Below are 18,289 nucleotides of genomic sequence, written 5' to 3'. Positions count from 1 at the left end.
CAAGAATTCAAACAAAATTAGTATCCAAAAGTTACATTCAGAATTCAAAGACAAACTGACATTACATAAAAGATCAAAGATTTACGTCCTTAATTCAAACAAAATTAGTATCCCAAAGCGATCCACCGGACCACCAATAAAACACAACACATCATTTCATGATATTCTTTCTTTGCCTCTTCCTCCCCATTCAACTCAGTCTCTCCAATGTCCTTCCTCCTCATTCAACTCAGTCTCTTCAATGTTCTTTAACAAAAACTATAAAAAATTTGTCCAAAAAGAGTTTCTTTCGTCTTGGCAATATGAACATCTCTAATTCTTCATTTGAACTCTTGAAAAAGTGTTAGCATAGACAAAACAGTATAACAAAACACCTTGGTAGAGCTAGTAGGTTTTACCTCCTGTTGTAATAAAGGGGAAAATAATAAATAAGTCTATTAAACTGACATTTCAAAATTTACTTTCATATATATGAAAATACAAATTTACACAGCAAATTCAGCTATGCAAATAAACATACGAAAATGTAAATTTACATAGTTATTATTGTAACCAAAACAGTACTGATGAAAGCAAGCATAGAAATATGAATTTACATTCAAATTTGCACAGGCTATGTAAATATGATACAAATTCAAATCTTCATATCAACTACAGAGTGTGAACTTCATATCAACTACAGAGTATCAACTAATATCAATTTTAGACAACTTGAAATATGATTCTCACCTTAGATTTCGTTTATTTACAAACGAAATTAAAAAAAAATATGATTTTTACCTTCGATTTGGTCTTTTTATTAGTAGTTGCTTTCCTTTTTGTTTGTGAGATGAAAACTTTCGATTTTTTTGTTTTGGTGGGTGTTTCTCTCTTATTTTTCGATTATTTTGTCATTTTTGCAGGATATCTAGGGTTTGAGAATGGTGAGAAGAAAGAGAGAATATAAGTTTTAGATCTAGGGTTTTATGTGTGGGGGGTATTTTAGTCAGTTTGGATATTTTAAAAAAATAGGGGGTTTTTATGGGTTAGTACGTAATGAGGGGGTTTTTATGCTGGTTATGTATCAACCAGGGGATTAAACCCAAAATTTGCTAAAACTGTAGTTGGAACGAAGTTACCTCCTGGGTGGGTGAGTTTAACTACTCACCTGTTTCCAAGTTTTTTGGTTACAGATCAGCTCTATGTTTTGCAATATAGTTGTATGTTGGCTCCCTGCTTTAGCATATTTATATGCATCATCAAAATTTCAAGCTCCTTGGAGCAGTTGTTTTGTTGTAGTTTGGACTTGGCATTGGCTTTGAGTAACAAATCATTTGTTTTTCTTTTCCCTATACTCTTTTCCCAAAAACTTGTGATCAGTACTAAATAATAGTTTATTACTTATAACTCTTGTTAGCAATTCGCTAATCGAATTTTTGAAGGGCCATACATTTAATACTTCCGAATGTTTTAAAGGTTCGAAATAATTTGTGATTTTTTGTCTTGAAAAGTATAATATGGTTTTTGACCAATTTTTCAAAAATCCATTCGTTGGTTGTTAAAAAATAATAATAATAATTAATTAATTAATTAAAAAAAATAAATTGAATGAAAATTATGTTTTGTTTTGTTATTTTTATGTACTTTATATCCCCATTCATATTTTTGGGCAATATTTAAATTGTTATACCACAGTGTGTATAATTGTTATGCCAAGAGCAAGTAAATGAAAGTACCTATGTGGACCATTAAATTGGTTTTAATGTTTCGTATCTAAACTGTTTGAATATGTTTGTTATGTTGTAGAGAATGACAACTATTATAAATATTTACTAACAAAATATCACGAATTTTTGGCTTCTGAATTTTTGCAACCAAACACCTCATAATTAATTAACGTATTGTGAATTTTTTTATCCGTACCGTTTTTTTAGTCACTAAATAATTCTTGAATTATTTCTGTACCGTATTTTTGCCGTATCCCGAATTGCTAAGAGGGCTTATAACGTGAAGAATCTTTAGATTTATAAACAGCTAAACAAGAGTAGTTATAGTTGATTATATTTGATTTCCGCGTTTACTTGTTTCTTGAGATATGTAGACTATGCTTATACCTTTGTGACCTTGTTGAAGACACCAAGTTTTGGCCAGGAAGCCCTGGAGATGGCTTTAGTAATGTGTATATATGTTCTGCTCAGTGCTCACATGTGATTTTGTTCCTTTTTCTATCTCAAGCCTTTGTGCATGCTGATCTCGTTGCTTAAAGATCCTTCTTGAATATCTAAATTGGAAAATTGCGCCTTATTGTTGTTTCTTTCCCCTAATGTGGTTATTAGTGGGTGGTTGTTCTTTACCTGACTGATTGGGCTCCATGTTATGCATTTCTCATGTAGATTGAAGCAGCAGACCGTTCAACTGGCTCTGTATTTTATTATAATCCAAATACTAGCAAAAGCCAATGGGAAAGTCCTTTGGAGACTGCTACTGGTTCTCGTTCTCCACGTTACATCTATGACCAGATTGGAAGGAAGCTTTGGATGAAACAACAGGTATGATTTTGAGTTCTCCTATGTTTTTCACTTTTTATATTGCTTTATTTTTAAGAAATGATGAATGTAGGAAAAAGAATTTTCCGGATGTTAGATTTGTCTCATTTCCCCCCTTGCAAGTTTATAAAAAGCCATAATGCAATTTTGAGTTGAATAGTTCTATGAAGAGGAGATAAGTTTGATTGCAATATGGGGAAAACTGGGAGATGCTAAACTGGCTGAGAATCTGAAGGGACTCAGAAGTAATCAATAATTAAATATGTGCTAGTATGAGTGTCAATGTAATTACCTTATAGGTTAATTTTTGAAGTCCTCTAGAACTATCAAGTTCATTGTCTTAGGAGTGTCTCAAGCCTTTAAAGGTTTACACCCCAAGATCAGAATAAAATGGTTAATGCATGAACAAGAATTTCATTTCTCGCAACATTTCTCAGCATTTCATCTAGAAGGACTTGGATAGGTTGACACATTGAACATTCCTTGTTTCTTGGAAAAACTAACTCTCAAGATATGTCGATTGTAAATGTCATGGCAAGCGACAATAAGATAATATCTCTTGATTTATGGAAAAAGGAAAAAGAATAAAAAAAGAACTCCAACTCAAGGGGTATTTAGAAAGTCAAAACAAAGATATGCCATGTAAATTCAGAAACAATAGATGAATTTTCCAAAACACTTTGTGCTCCCTTAAAAAGAAGTACATAACTTTCGAATGTGCTCTTCTAATGTGTGATAACCCGAAGGAAACGAGGAATGTCAAATCATACACAAACAAGGAAGACCGAAATATATTCTTTCTTTATTCTTCTTTGTGTCTCTGCAGGTCAAAGGGATTACTACAATACAAAGACCCATGTATCACAATGGAATAAACCAGAATCAGTCGAGCAGAATGCATCACAACGGGGTGCCATGATGCTCTCTGCGAAATCACCTGCTGAAAGTGGTAGTAAATCATCCATATCACGGAAATGCATGGGATGCTGTGGATGGGGACTTGACCTTGTGCAAGATTGGGGTTATTGCAATCATTGTATACGGTATGTACGTAGTGGTACTTTGTATTTATCTTAAAGAGTACCTTTATCTGCTTCCTAATACTAGAGCTATATGGAAGATTTGGTAAAATTTGAAATTAATAAAGTACAAAGCATGCTTTTACCTTCTGAACATATGCTCTAATGGTACTTTGATATCACCTGTTGTTCTGTTACTTGTGCTTCTTGACCATTTTTCCAGTTTACTACTAAGTACTCCCTCTTTGATTTCGCTGTGTATGCTATTTGTAATTTGATTAAAGATGCAACCTTTAATGGGGGAAATCAAACAAGAAAAAGAAAAAAGATTAAACTTGCTACTCTTCAGCAGCTCAGCTAGGAATCAGCTAAGTTAGTAATAAAGGGACTAGCTCAGGGCACAAGGCTCCCGCCTGAGCAGGGTCTAGGAGCTTTCCCCTGCTTGAGGCTGTTTCAGCGATTCAAATCTGTGACCTCCAAGTCACTTTGGAGCAACCTTGCTTCAGGACTCCCGACTCCCTCAGCTAAGTTAGAAATCAACACTTCATTTCCTTTAGAAGGATTGAAGTTCTGAACCATTAAGTTTTACTACTTTGGATACTCCAATGAACTTTATATCCATTTCTCCTTGCTGGATACTTGAAATATAACATGTATAATATGTCACTAATGTCGTGCTCTGGATGTTATATGTTAAGTTATCTTAAACTTTTTTAGACAACTTTAGTAGAACTGTAAAGCAAGTAGGGTATTCATTACCGTGTAATCACATCATACATATTTCCGATTATATTGCTTTAATAGAGTTTATTGATTCTTTGAGCGTGTTAGTATCCAACATTGTAAATATTAGATATGTACTTGTTTGTTGTTGTCTCATAGTATGATACACTTGATATCTATTATTTTTCTTTTTCGGCTGCAGGGTTCTAAATCTTCCTTATCACCAAAATGTGGCACCTAACTTGAATTATCAGCACCAGATCAGAAATACTTCAAATATGAATGAAGATTCAGTCCAGATGGTGCCTAACCAGAGGTAACTATAAGGAAATACTTGCATCTATCAGCTTCACAGCTATGCTAATGCTGATTTTTTTGAGCTGACATCTGGTCAGGTGCTCTGTTGGCTGCTTACTATGAAATCTTATTTTGTTGGGTCTATGACAATGAGCTCTTCATGTATCCCAGAGTCCAATATTTTCTAGTGCAAACATGATAGAGCAGAAACCCAAGTAGTTTACCCATCATGAGAACAGCGACGAACTAGTTTACCCATCACGGAGGATATATAGTTATTCCGTATATACCGTATGATAGTAGATACCCTACTTTAGGTTACAGGTTCCATCTGAAAAATAAGCTTGCATGGATCATTATATTAGTAGTCTTCCAAGTTGCAACCAAAGACATGCGTTCTCTGCAACTTGACCTCCAGTGTTCCTGATGCATGAGCATGGACACCAGGTTCTGGACGCTGAAGTGATGCGTGCTGATGGTATGAGTGACACCAGCTTCTGGACTCTGAAGTTATGCGTGCTGATGGTATGATGATTTCGGCTGGCACTACGGCATTTGCGGCATATACCAAGGTGAAGTGGGCTATCTCTGTAGCCTTTTGTTTCGGTGTTTCGGTGCGGTGGGCCATCCCTTTGGTTGTTCATGGACCGTTGTACATATAAAATCCCTGTGCAGAGTTTTGTTAGTCGGTTCAGCTTGGCCATTCCCTTTGGGAGAGTATGGTGTTGATCGCACGTTTGATACCACAGTCTTCTAACATGTAAGCTATGTGTTGGTTGACAAATGGGATGCCACCATCAGAGATGATGTGCTTGCGGTTACCTAAGCGACTTATTATGTGCTCCTTGGTGAAGGTAGCAAAAGTCTTTTTGTTGGAGACAGTGAGTGGGATGGTCTCGACCCATTTTGTGAAGAATCCGGTGGTACCAAGATCCATATGTGTTTCTTGAATGATTTTCGAATTGATGGGTCCAATGAGGTCAAATCTCCAGGAAAACAAGGCCCATGAAGAGGCCAATTGGATATAGCGGATTGGCCCGTGAATGTATGTCTCAGCCATAGAGCTGACACAACTTGCATTTTTTAACAAATTTTGCGGTGTCATCTTCTATTGCAGGTTAGGAGTACCAAATGCTTAGCAAATTTTGGGAAGAGTTTGTGTTTTCCTTTGTGTTAGTCGCCACAAGCAGCGTCAAGAACTACGGTGGGTTCAAATTTGTTGGAAGCATCTTAACAAGTTGTCGTTAGTGTTTGGCCATATTTCACACTATCCTGTAAGCGGAAGCATTTTTCCTGTTTCTTAAGTTTAAGTGCTTGGTTACTGTTGTTATGTAAAATGCCTTTGATGGAAGTAATCCTTGAAAGGTTGGTACCAATCAGTTGCCTCTTTGTCATGGTAGAATTCAGCTTGTTGTGGCAGAGATTAACATGATGGGTAGTCTTGTAATGCTTTAGCTTCGGCTGATTTATGTGGCCAGAAATAACCAAGGCTTTGGACTTGCCTGTGAAGGTTTTGTTTGCCCGCAAATAGGTTGTGAACTTAGTGAAAAACTTTCGAGCTTCAGTTTAAGACAGACATCTCACTAGAACGCTGTCTGTGTGGTGATAGTACGATGATAAAAGGTTTCAACTATTGTAAAAATAAACGTGTAAGGCTTTTCCCTGTTAATAATTGCCGCTTGCAGCAATGTGCCTGTAGTCAGAGGCGTGTTAGTGTTAGCTTTAAATTGAATCAAGAGGTGTATGTGCCTGAATTTGAGCCGAAGGCGTGTGTGCTCAATTTTGAAAATCTGGTGGACTACTTGGTGGAAATGAACTACTAGACTTCAATGTGAGTTTCTTGAAGAGCTACTTGGTAAGGTTGGTTCCTGATAGTAAAAGCGATTTGAGACGATATTTGGGTATGCAGCGAAGATGAGGGCTGTAAATTATGCTTTGAAGCCTGAGTCGGATGATATAGAGAGGTTGAAGTGGGAGGGAAATGTAGTGCATGCTCGTTTCTGAAAGTCATCCTGGCATTGGAGGGGGGACAGTACATTGGTTTTGTGGCGACCTTGTCTCTAATAGTGAAATTTGCACTATGAACTCTCACTTTACGAAGCTTGTAGCGGAGGTGTCGTTTTGGGTTCTTGGTCGAAGTAAGCAATGAAGAGAAAAGATATTCCATGGCGGCATTGTTTTGGTGTTTTTGTAGATCTTTTGTATGGGCGTTGGAGTTGCAGGAGGCGATTGTGCTTCTGTCCTGTGCATGACTTGATCAGTCATGGTTTCTTAACATGATTTAGTTATTGGAATATCACTGCTTGTTTTGCATTGCTATTCTGTCCTTTGCTTTGCTGCTTAGTAGTATCAAATAACTGAGTGTAGTCCTTCCGTAATGGGATGAGCTAGAGTGAATCTAGTCCTTTGTAGACGTGCTATGAACCAAAACTGAGGCGGATTCAGTTAGCATTCTAGTGATGCTACATCATTGTGGTTGGGATAAACCAGAGTGAATCCAATACTTTGCAAGTGTGCTAAAAAACCTGACTGAGGCAAACTCAGTTAGCATTTTATTGGTGTACGATATCTGTTTAGGATAGATCGTAGTGAATCCAGCTTATTTGGCATTCTAGTGGTTTATGATTTTGATAGGGAGAGACCAGAGTGAATCCAGCGCATTTTAAGCGCTAACTGAGGTGGACTCCGGCAGTGTTCTACTGATACACAACTTTTGATTGAATGGGTCGGAGTGAATCCCGAATTTTTCAAGCGTGCTAAGAATCCTAATTGAGGTAAACTCAGTTAGCACTTTAATGGTGTACAATTTCTGTAATTCTCGAAAGGAAAGTAGGTGGAATGAGGTACTTCTAGTAATGTTGTACTTTGAATAGATTTGGTGTTAGGCTTGAGGCTTTAGAACTTGTGTTTTTGTCGAACCTCCTTCTAATGACTATACTCTGAGGGAAGGTATGTATGAGGATGATGCCTCAGGAACTCCAAATGTAACAAGTTGATTCTCAATAAAACAGGTGGGGCCCAGCCTTAACCCCAGCTTAACTCTTTTTTGTAAAAAAAAAAAATCTGTTTAGGATAGACAGGAGTGAATCCAACGTTTTTGAGTAGCTAAGAGCCCCAATTGAAGCGAACTCAGTTAGCGTTCTAGTGATTTAAGATTTTGATACGGTTAGACGAGTGAATCCAGCGTGTTTTAGGCGCTAAGAACCCTGAATGAGGTGGATTTAGTTAGCATTCTAGTGAGACACAATTTTGACTGGATAGACTACCATAACTGAGGCTAGGCGGGCTCAGTTAATATTCTTAGTGATGTTGTACAGTTTTGAATGGATAGGCCTAGTGAATCAAAGACATTAAGAACCTTAAGCGAAGCTGGCTCAGTTAGCATTCCAAATGATGTATAACTTTTGTTTGGGATAGACCGTAGTGAATCCAGCGCTTTTGAGGAGCTAAAACCTTGATAAAGGCAGACTCAGTTAGATATAGGGGGTGTGCTTTAAGGCACTAAAATTATGCACGTCTTGATCTTTTATTTTTTGATCGGAAAATATAATTTATTAGTATGAAACCAATCAAAAGAAAGTAGGATGAGGTGTCCTACTAGTACAACAACAAAGAAATCAAAGAAAGACAGAAAATAAAAAACAAAGAACAAGAAACTACAAAGAAAAGGTCTTTGATCAACACAACAAGGAATCCCATCTAAACATTAAATGGCTGAAAGGTATATCCCTCCTCTCGTCTTGCACCTTGGACCAAAAGAGTAAAAGGCCTTCGATAAACACGGCGACCTCCTCCATAGTCTTCCCCTTTCCTTCGGAATGCCTGCAATTTCTTTCCAACCAAATTCCCCACAAAGGTGCAAAACAAATCATGCTCCAAACACGTCTTCCCTTTCCTTTGACTCTCATAGGCAACTAGCACTTTCACCGAGCCAAGGGAAGCCCTGACATGCAAATACAGTTACTCCAAATGCCCCAAGAGAAAAGACACCATAAAGGGGTATGATGCATAGACTCACCCTCATTCAAACAAAGTGCACAACAACTAAAATAGAATTTCCCTAACACATCTCTTCCTAAGACTATCAAAGGTGACAATATGGTTTTAACTTTAAAGAGGCGCACCACACAAAGAATGCAATTTTTGAGGTATTGGATCCCTGCGGCCAGATCTAGGAGGGGGAATAAAAGGGTATGCACGTTTTAGTCTTATGTGCGCCCTAAAACAGCATATGTTGGCATGTCTGGTTTAATTTTAAACTTTAGTCCAACCTTTTGGACTATAAGCTAGAGTATCTTGCTAAATGGATTCTGATTAATGGCAATAATTATGATTTTATTTGCACAGTAACATTTGGAAGAAATGTGTTAGGACTTCAAAATATTACGAGTGCGGAACATTATGGAGTTCATTGATTGGCGAAAAGCTTAGACGCTTCGTTTTGTGGTTATTCCTGTAGAAGCTGTATAAAGTTATAACTCCATTTAAGATCCAATTTTAAACTTTAAAGCACGTTAATAGGAAACTTGCTGTAAGGAAGGAAGGGCATGTGAAGCCCGAAAGATAGATACGATACACTCTGGTCTTTTGTCTTCCTGTAAGCATTGTTAATAGATTTCCTATGGAAGATTATCTGTTGCTGATTGTGTAGAAAATCATTAGTAAAAGGGAAAACGAACTCTGTACTAGTCATCGGGATACTTTGTGAAAGGATACACTGGATTTGGACCTATCCGGATGATGTCGTAGACCTTGGATATATGTACCATTCTCGTTGGAACAATTTGGTCAGTTGTTTGCCCAAATTATCAATTGTAAAGCAATTCACTGTTACCAAATCTTGGTATGGCTACACCTTTGACTTCAGTGTCTAATCTAACAGGTTTTTATTCTTTCTAATTGCCCGAAAGCTTCACCTATCTTCTTGTTGTACATCAATGAGAACTAGAATATACACAAGTATTTAGCGAAACTTATCGAAACAGATTTAACTTGTATTATTATAGTAGGGTCTCCCATAATTAATCTGGTATGAGCTCGTAGTATACATTTATTTGAATAGTTTAGTTACTAGAATTTAAGCTTTTAATTGATGTTGATGGAGGTCCAAGAATAACAATTCCGAGGACTCTTAAGGTGGGCTGCCTGTGGAGCTGTATCTGTAAGCTCAACCTCTGCACTGTTGCTCCGCCTCTTCAGCCCCCGAGTGTGAACCCCAGAATATAGCTGCTTTTGATGAAGGCAAATAAAGATTTATGGAAGTCTGATGCGGCATAAGGATTGGATGTCATGACACTTGAAATCAAGTTTTAGTAAAGTTTCAATGTGCTGCAGAAGTGGCGGAGCCAGGGGGGGCCCAGCATACACCTGGGCGTACCCTCACTTTGACCAAAAAAAAAAAAAAACTATTAACTAGTTATGGCGCAAGTACACGACTGTTTGTAAAGTTACACAAACTTAACCAAGACGTTTAGATTCTTCTATTGAATGGGAACCTATTAAAGATGGTTCTCAAGTTAAGTTGAAAACTAGATATGGGAAATTTTTAAGAGCTAATCGTGCTTTATTATTATCACCTTGGGGAAACTCTCTTACTCATGACATTCCACATAGAAGTATAGAACTACTACTCAATAATGGATTTTATGGGATATTGATGTTTTAGAGTTTCAAGATCATGCATCACTACCAGCACCCATAGAAGAAGAACAAGTCTTAGAGATTGGGTCTTTTGAGTCTTGATTTAATATTGTATTCTAAAAAAGGGTATTTGTCAAAATTTGAACCTGGGCTAATTTGTGTTTGTAATTTTGGATTTTGTCAAGTGGTTCTTTTTCGCTAATTCGATGCAAAAGGCGGAGATGATCGAATTATATATTATCGCTTCAAAATGTTAACTACGCTGATTGAAGAGGATTCGTTTAATTTTAAAGGGAATGAAATAAATGAATTGATTCCCACTTGATAATATTACTTTGAGTACTCAGTTCTGATATTTCAAATATTACTATGGGTACTCGTCATGTATGTTGTTAAGTATTTATAAAATTTGATGATTTGGCAAATGGAGTTAACTAATTTCAAATTTTGAATGTTGTCAATTTTGACCGTTTACAATTATGAAGCAAACAAATTTTGACCGTTGTAAAATTAGTTGACTCTTATATCAAATATAAATACTTAACATGATGATGAGACCCATATTAGTAATATTTAAAATATCAATCCTATTATAAAAAAAAATAATACCGGCCCACTATAGTTCAAGACCTATATCAATAATATTTTCAACAAAAAATAGAGCCCCCTTTTCAACAATTGCATCACTTTATGTGACATGCATTAGTAAATCCTAATCATATCTAGAACCACCTGAGAGGATTAAGAAAATAAGAAATGAGATGCAAAAACTAATTAAATTAGAGTTATTATCCATAAACAACATTAATGGGCGAGATTTGCACGGAACATTCAGTTTTGATTCTTTTCATTTTGGGTGAAATAAAAATTTCAAATAAGAGTTATGAATAATTAGTTAAAAATTGATTTTTACTTTTTTTTTTTTTTTTTTTGTATACTTTGTAGTCAGGGTTGGCTCACCCTCATTCTATTTCCTAGCTCCGCCACTCCTGCAGTGTATGACAGTACTTGCTATTTTCTTCTTTTGTGTTATCAAACTTGCTACAGTGTTGGATGAAACGACTGCAAACTAAAGCGCATGAGCATGAGCATGAGCATGAGCATGTTCATTCAAAAGTCAAAACTATGTGAAGCCTGCAACTTCCAATTGTTCAAGACGAGTGCTGATGTCAGTTCCCACTTGGGCTTATTTTATTTACAAGTGGGCCGTTTTAAGCCCGTGACACGCACGCAAAGTAAAGGAAAACACTTCGGGGCAAATCTCTACGCGAGTAGGCTAATTTGATTATAAAACAACTATAAAATATTTACAGATTAATTTATAAATTCAACCGGCAGTCTTTCTGAAATAATAATGTCTTCTAAATTGAATTAACTTTTCTCTGTATATCCGACGAACAAAGGTACTTGATTTTAAGTCATTGATAGTCTTTGGTTTTCAATGAAGGATCTTTGTATTTAACCACCAGCAATTTTCTTTTTGCAGATTTTGATGGCGTTGAGAAGGTGGATGGGCTTTTCAGAAGGGGAGTTAAGCAGGGCAGACTGCAAACCGTGTTCGAGGTTAATGAGACACACTGCTGGCATCTTCACTTTTGGTGGTGGAATGTCCTTCTGGATTCTTTGTCGCTTACATTATGGTATTTTCCCCACCTTTCTTTTTCTACTGTTAATTAATAAATGGAATTGTTTATTGACATTGGCCATTTTATTTCACCCTTCATCTTTGAGGCTAAAAGAAGTAAGGAAAGTAGCCTGAGTTTGAGGGTGAAAGAAATGCCAAAAGACCGAATAAGAGAGAATGTCTTGTGCCTCTCTCACCCACTACTTATATGTGGCGACTTTGCCAGTGCCATGAGGTGTAATATACCATTTGGAGCACACAAAATTTAGTGATGTAAGCACACTGCAACTTGTTTATAATGGACAACGAAGTTAGATGCCGTGCAACAATATGCAGTGCAAAAGGATGCATTTAGCATTCTGTTTGCAACTTGCAAACGAATGTTGCGAACGAAACGGAGCATATAGTATTAGATTCCCATTTGTATAGACTCTTCTACCTCTCTCCATCAGTTTGGGCTGTGGAGTGAAGTGGGTTTTAACTCGTGTCTGAGTTCTTGTCCCTATCTTAGAATCTCCAACAAATTCTCTTATCCCAATGCCTTTTTGAACATTGTCTTGCCAATTTTTCGTTCTAATTTATGTCTCAAGTAATAAAATTTTCACTCAGCTGAAGAAACATATATTTTGTAAAAAGGTGGATCTGTTAACTCAACACGTTGTCAACAATAAGCAATATTAGGGTTGAAGCCATTTCAAATCATTCTTCAACTATTCTTTGTAAAAGAAAACGGATCACGCTTTCCTCAAGTTGGTTAATCTCTGATAGAAGTTTTGTGCATCTCCTGATTGCCATTGTTAATATTTCCATATTATTATTTTTGTTTTCATTATTATTATTATTGTTATTAAAAGGATGAATCCTCGTCACACTCACTGACCTTAGTGTCACACCCTCCCCCAATCAAACACTATCTTCACCCTACTATCCCAGCTTCCTTCCCCTCCCCTCCCCTCCCCCCGTCTCCCAACTTTCAATGCTGTTTACACCACTCCCAGGCTCTGTGAACGTCGTCAACCCTTCAGAATACCTCCCTTGATTGTTAGTCAGCAAGGTATTACAAATATTGATTGGTAATCCCTGAACCTCGTCCTTTCTGCCAGTGCTCTTCCATCTCCCCCTGCCATAGCCTTGCCTTCACTTTTTTACCACCCAAAAAGCCCCCTCAATTGATACAAATTCCCTCCTTAAAATTTGTTATGAAATGTTTAGTCTTGGAGCAAACTTTGGGCTGAAATTGAGGTGTAAGTTCAAAATATCAGCAGTAGGGAATGTTAAAATGTAAAAAGGTTGGCAGAAATGTTTGGTTTAGGGGTTACTGCATGGATCTCAACAGTAGAAGCTGAACAAAGTTGCACGTCCATTTGAGATCTCGCTTTACTGCACTTTAATAGGAGACTTGCTATCATGAAGGGCATGCAAAGCCTGGATGGTAATATATTAGTTTTCATACAGGATGCTCTCTGCTGGGGTGGGGAGAGGTGGTCTGATGTGTCGCTGTTTCGTAGATGGCTTTGGGGTGGTGGGGGTGGGGTTGTTATGTGGGTGGAGTTCTGATTATATGCTGATGGGGTTGCTGGACTCCAGCGTGGTGCTAAAACTGTGCCTTTCGCTTCTTTTTTGCCTTTTTTCGTTGTAGTTTCTTTGCTCATGTTCCCTGTTTTTTACTGCTTTCAGATTGTTCTTTGCTTCTTTTTAGTAGGTGTAGATGGTGGTCGTCTTCGGTGTATGGGGCCTAGGGGTGTCTATCTGGGAGTGGTTCTTAAACAGCAATGATCTCTTTAGGTTTCATTTTGAAGATTTAGACATGATAACAGCATTGATTAATAGATAACCCCTGGTCGCATTTTGTTCACAGAAGTTTGGATGCTTCAAAGGATGCGCAAGCAGTATAAATCTATTGGAATTGTGATTCTTTACAGTACCCCTGAATAGACTACAGAGGGTATACAAGGCGTTGCTAATTCTTGTTATACCAACAAATGTGAGAGAAGTTTACTGGTCTGAGTAGAAGATAGTTTGATGGAAAATATGATAGTTTGTGGATAAAACTCATTCTTCTACTTCTTTGTTTTTTCTAGGTTAAGGAAAATGCTTTTATGGAGTCAAAATCTACTTTGGAGTTGAATTCTACATAAGAAATGGATATATAATCACCTATTACAAACTATCATCAGTCTGGGGTGGAATTAAATGGGCCATAATTAGATATTATCACAATTGGTGGTAAATGGGCCACGCGCATACGAAGTGTCTGACACGGCGAAATGTTAAAAACGGAGGTATGTGTTCGTGTCGACACGGACACGTGGATACGTATCTGACACGGATTATGTTTAAAATATGGCGTGTCCATGTAACGTAGCTATCTCTTTACTGTACATCAACAATACTAGTTACCTGGGTCTCAAAAAAATCAATATACAAAATAAGGAAGAAAACAATACTCCTGACATTTATAGAATAAGAGGGGATAAAATAACTTCTTTGCTTGAACACAAAATATAATATCTTTCCTAATACTAACATATTTCTAACACTCCCCCTTAAACTGTAATATTCATACCCCTTGGATTACAGACATAAGAACTCCTACTATCAAACGAACTAAGTTACACATTCCAATCCACGCCATTTACACCTCTCCAAAATGAGCAGGTAAGTAAATTCCACCAAATTGTTTTTTAACTGAGGTCTCCCCCACCCATATGTCATCCAAAAAGGATATTGATTTGCCGGTTTCATATGCTCTTAGATTGACCATTTTGAATATGCATTTGATAGATGGTTTGTTTTGATCATCCTTGTCATTTGGGATTTATAATTTATCCCAAAGGACTTCACTGAAGACCCAACAGGACTTTGAAGCAGCCTGGCCGCATCCAAAAAGATTTGGGCTTGGGCCTAATTGATGTCCACATCAAGTAGAATCGGTCATCCTTGTTCACCTTGCTTGAAATTCACATGAGCACTATCTAAAGCAATGGTGCTCATCTCAAAGTGAGTTTGACTATGAATGAGAGGTTCTATGACTTTTTGTACGCAGATCTTCATGCTTCAAACTGTTTAACATTGAAACCTATCTTGCTAAAACAATTTCTCTAATTCTATTGATGTATTATTATATGTCGCTCCTTTAAAATATGTTACCTTTATTATATTTGGCCAGATAAGGAAAAGAAGTTAACATCACAAGATGAATGATCCAACAAATCAAAAGTAACAATAAACTACAAGTCATACCTGAGAAACGAACTCTTGTTAATGTGGAAGTGCCTCTCTCCATCAGTTAGAGCTTTGGGGTGAATTGGCCTTTAACAAGTGTCTGACTTCTTGTCCATCTTTAAGGATCTGTAACAAATCCTTTTATCCCCAATGCCGCTTTTGAACATCATTTTACCAAATTTTATTTGTTTCGGCATTTCTCTTCATCCCATCTTTTATGTTTAGCAAGAAAGTTCTTCTAGACCCATTTCTAATGTCTATACTTTCATTCTCTTAGTTGCTACTACTAGATGAATTTTCCACAGATCCTTAGAGTAACGCAAACAAACTCCTACTCCTACTACCACTACTACTACAATAGTACTACTATAAAATCTTAGTTCGTTTCTTCCCATGTAAGGATCCATAGTTTCCTAATCCCCATTACATTTGTTGGTTTCCTAGATAGAGCTCATTTCTTGAAATGATATTCGTGTGATTGTTTAAGATTGAGGGTATTAAGTACTTTTTTCCGCGAGGGCTTGTCTGAAAATTTGCTGGTGCAGGGGAAATATTGCTGCCATGGGACCTCTTATATTACAAGCTTACAATACCACGTTCTCTCTATGCCAAAGGGAATCATAAAACTCAACTAAATAGCAACTAATATATTACAATAGATGCAACCCTGTTTCTTATGCATAATGTCACGAGTTACCAAGTTCCAGTTCAAGAAGGAAATATCGATCGTGGAAGTAGGTGTAATTCTTCCAGAACGTTTAGTCATGTATTGGAGCAAAGTTTTAGCTGAAAATTGATGTAGAACTTCAAAATATTACGAGTAGGGAACATTGAGGAGTTCATTGATTGGCAGAAAAGCTTGGACGCTTCGTCTTGAGGTTATTGCTTGGGTCTTCCTGTAGAAGCTGTATAAACTTATAACTCCATTTTAGATCCAATTTAAAGCACATTAATAGGAAACTTGCTATTCAGGAAGGGCATGTCAAGCCCGAAAGGTGATATATTAGTTTTCATTGAGGATACACTCTGGACAACCAATGTACGTTGTCTCTTTTGTCTTCCTGTAAGCATTGTTAATAGATTTTCTTATGGAAGATTATCTGTTGCTGATTGTGAAGATAATCATTAGTAAAAGGGAAAATGGACACTAGATTAGTCATCAGGATAGTTTGTGAAAGGATACACTGGATTTAGACCCATCCGGATGATGCCGTAGCCTTCGATATATGCATGATTCTCATTGGAACCATTTTAGTCAGTTGTTTGCTCAAATTCTCAACTGTAAAGCAATTCAGTATTACCAAATCTTGGTATGGCTACACTTTTGACTTCCGTGTCTAATAGAACAGGTTTTTATTCTTGCTTATTGCCTGCAGCTGCCCCTATCTGCTTGGTGTACATCAATGAGAAATAGGGTTATACACAGAAGCATTTGAACTTATCGAAAGTTCGAAACAGATATAACTTGTATTCTTATAGTCGGGTCCCTCATAATTAATCTGGTATGAGCTCCTAGTAATAATTTATCTGAATAATTAAATTTCTAGAATCTAAGCTTTTAATTGATGTGATGCAGGTCCGAGAATAACAATTCCTAGGACTCTAAGGTGGGCTGCTTGTGGAGCTGTATCTGTAAGCTCAACCTCTGCGCTGTTGGTCCGCCTCTTCAGCCCCGAGTGTGAGCCCCAGAACATAGCTGCTTTTGATAAAGGTAAATAGAGATTTATGGAATGCAGGAATGGAAGTCTGATACGGCACAAGGATTGGGAGTCATGACATTTGAAATCAAGTGTTAGTAATTCATATCTTGCAGCAGGATACTGTTGTTGCAGCAATCCTTGAATAATCAAAGGACCTTGGGTTTATCTGTCGTAGGCTACATCTGTCAGTAGCTTTGTTACAAATGGTTATAATTAGTTTCAGGAACCATCTTCATGTTCAGTATTCTTTGAACTGTGTATTACTACAATCCATGAGTTATATACTCTTAGTTGTAGTCTTGAACTCTTGATTAGTTCGGGAAAGGTGGCATAGCTATTTTGAATTTTGGCCATTATAATTTGTAACACATGATGTGACACTAAAACAAAAAGGGGAAGACGCTAACTTGGTATTAATGGTTTATAAAGCAGTTTGTCGAGATGTGCAGTGTCTGTCAGTACTTGCTCTTTTCCTCTTTTGTGTTGTACTAGTTCATTATCAAACTTGCTACAGTGTTGGATGAAAAGACAGCACACTAAAGTGTGCATATATAGGTTCTGCATGAACATGTGCATTCAAAAGTCAAAACTAAAACTATGGAAAACCTACAACCAATTGTTCAAATCCGGCATACCCTTTCACCGATCTTCTAGAATAAAGGGACGTTGGGCCTGTAAAGGCAGAGAAACTGACTGAATGGACGATGATCATGCGTAACTTAGTAGATAGTACAACACTAAAGATAGTCAGACGAGTGCTTTTCCATTTTCTTCTGATTGCTCAAGTAGCCGTCGCCAAGAGCTTTCATGCAATCATGCATTAGAGTAAGTTGGCCAGTAGGGACAGCATAAAGTTTGCAAGTTTGTTTTAGTGGCGTCATATCAGTTCCTTTTAGTGGAAGAGTAAAAGGGAATGCTCATTCAGAGAATGGTGAAGGGATAGACAAAAGGATTAAAAATCATTTTATCCTTATTTCTGGTGCAGTGGTGCCCCCAAGCTTCCCCAATCTGGTGATGTCAACATCAATCCTGTTTCTTCTTTTAGTTGTATACGAGGTGATGTTTGATCAAGTCCAATCAAAAGCCAGATTTTGCAATGATTCCTGTGTCTCCAAAACCGTAGATTAGAATGGCCTATTTGTAAGTTTTTCTATACAAAAATTTACTTCATAAAAGTGTGCATCATGGGAAGGCCATATATGAATGGCAAGTGCAGATATTCTTTTCGCTTGATAACACAATATTATGTTATTCTTTCGCCTTCATAAAACATGATTACTAAGAAAAAAAGTTATAGGCTAATTCACGTCCTGAAGTGGTAACGTTGTAGGGGACTCTGCCTTCGCGGGCAAGTACAGAGGACATTACCAAGCACAACATAACTGTACTATCAGGAACAGTTTGTAGCATCTTGACTTCAGATGAATGGGTAACATGAACATAAAGGAAGTTCTACTGCAGAACATTGTGTTGGTAATAACGCTTTTGATCTTTCTACTTTGAAGTTCTGTCTATCTAAATTCAACTCATACTTCT

General features: G+C 37.1%; 2 protein-coding genes and 1 long non-coding RNA gene across 6 annotated transcripts; 2 read left to right on the top strand and 1 right to left on the bottom strand.

The window, feature by feature from the left end:
• Positions 1-17: 17 nt before the first annotated feature.
• LOC147491853 (uncharacterized) lies at positions 18-912 on the bottom strand. Its single transcript, XR_015200437.1, has 2 exons — positions 781-912; positions 18-401 (listed from the first exon to the last, which is right to left on the bottom strand). It is a non-coding gene; the product is annotated as an uncharacterized LOC147491853 (long non-coding RNA).
• Positions 913-1,722: 810 nt separating this feature from the next.
• LOC147491852 (uncharacterized) lies at positions 1,723-9,888 on the top strand. Of its 4 annotated transcripts, XR_015200177.1 has the most exons (6): positions 1,723-2,158; positions 2,373-2,528; positions 3,352-3,568; positions 4,470-4,583; positions 4,663-9,446; positions 9,669-9,888. XR_015200177.1 is itself a non-coding variant. In XM_086569230.1 (3 exons), the coding sequence occupies exons 1-3, from the start codon at positions 3,282-3,284 to the stop codon at positions 5,028-5,030; spliced, it is 420 nt and encodes a 139-aa protein (XP_086425356.1). In that variant the 5' UTR covers positions 3,143-3,281; the 3' UTR covers positions 5,031-8,220. The 4 variants fall into 4 exon arrangements, 2 of the variants coding, with proteins under 2 accessions (XP_086425356.1, XP_086425355.1); XR_015200176.1 differs by having other exon boundaries at positions 1,725-2,528; XM_086569230.1 differs by lacking the exons at positions 1,723-2,158; positions 2,373-2,528; positions 9,669-9,888 and having other exon boundaries at positions 3,143-3,568; positions 5,012-8,220.
• A 1,599-nt stretch (positions 9,889-11,487) lies between these two features.
• On the top strand, positions 11,488-17,195 carry LOC147491851 (40S ribosomal protein). The gene is made up of 3 exons (XM_086569231.1): positions 11,488-11,607; positions 11,691-11,844; positions 16,630-17,195. The coding sequence occupies exons 2-3, from the start codon at positions 11,697-11,699 to the stop codon at positions 16,770-16,772; spliced, it is 291 nt and encodes a 96-aa protein (XP_086425357.1). The 5' UTR covers positions 11,488-11,607; positions 11,691-11,696; the 3' UTR covers positions 16,773-17,195.
• Positions 17,196-18,289: the final 1,094 nt, after the last annotated feature.

This window comes from Coptis chinensis, chromosome 6, assembly GCF_015680905.1.
Source record: "Coptis chinensis isolate HL-2020 chromosome 6, ASM1568090v1, whole genome shotgun sequence".
NCBI lineage: Eukaryota > Viridiplantae > Streptophyta > Magnoliopsida > Ranunculales > Ranunculaceae > Coptis > Coptis chinensis.
This window is presented reverse-complemented; position numbering and strand designations above follow the sequence as displayed.

Bases quoted from the DNA above. Each gene is read 5' to 3' on its own strand.
- LOC147491851 (XM_086569231.1), top strand. From the start codon at position 11,697: ATGGCGTTGAGAAGGTGGATGGGCTTTTCAGAAGGGGAGTTAAGCAGG. The intron at 11,845-16,629 runs GTATTTTCCCCA...GATGTGATGCAG, and splicing joins TCTTTGTCGCTTACATTATG to GTCCGAGAATAACAATTCCT.
- LOC147491852 (XM_086569229.1), top strand. From the start codon at position 3,282: ATGTCAAATCATACACAAACAAGGAAGACCGAAATATATTCTTTCTTT. The intron at 3,569-4,469 runs GTATGTACGTAG...TTTCGGCTGCAG, and splicing joins TATTGCAATCATTGTATACG to GGTTCTAAATCTTCCTTATC. The intron at 4,584-4,662 runs GTAACTATAAGG...ACATCTGGTCAG, and splicing joins CAGATGGTGCCTAACCAGAG to GTGCTCTGTTGGCTGCTTAC.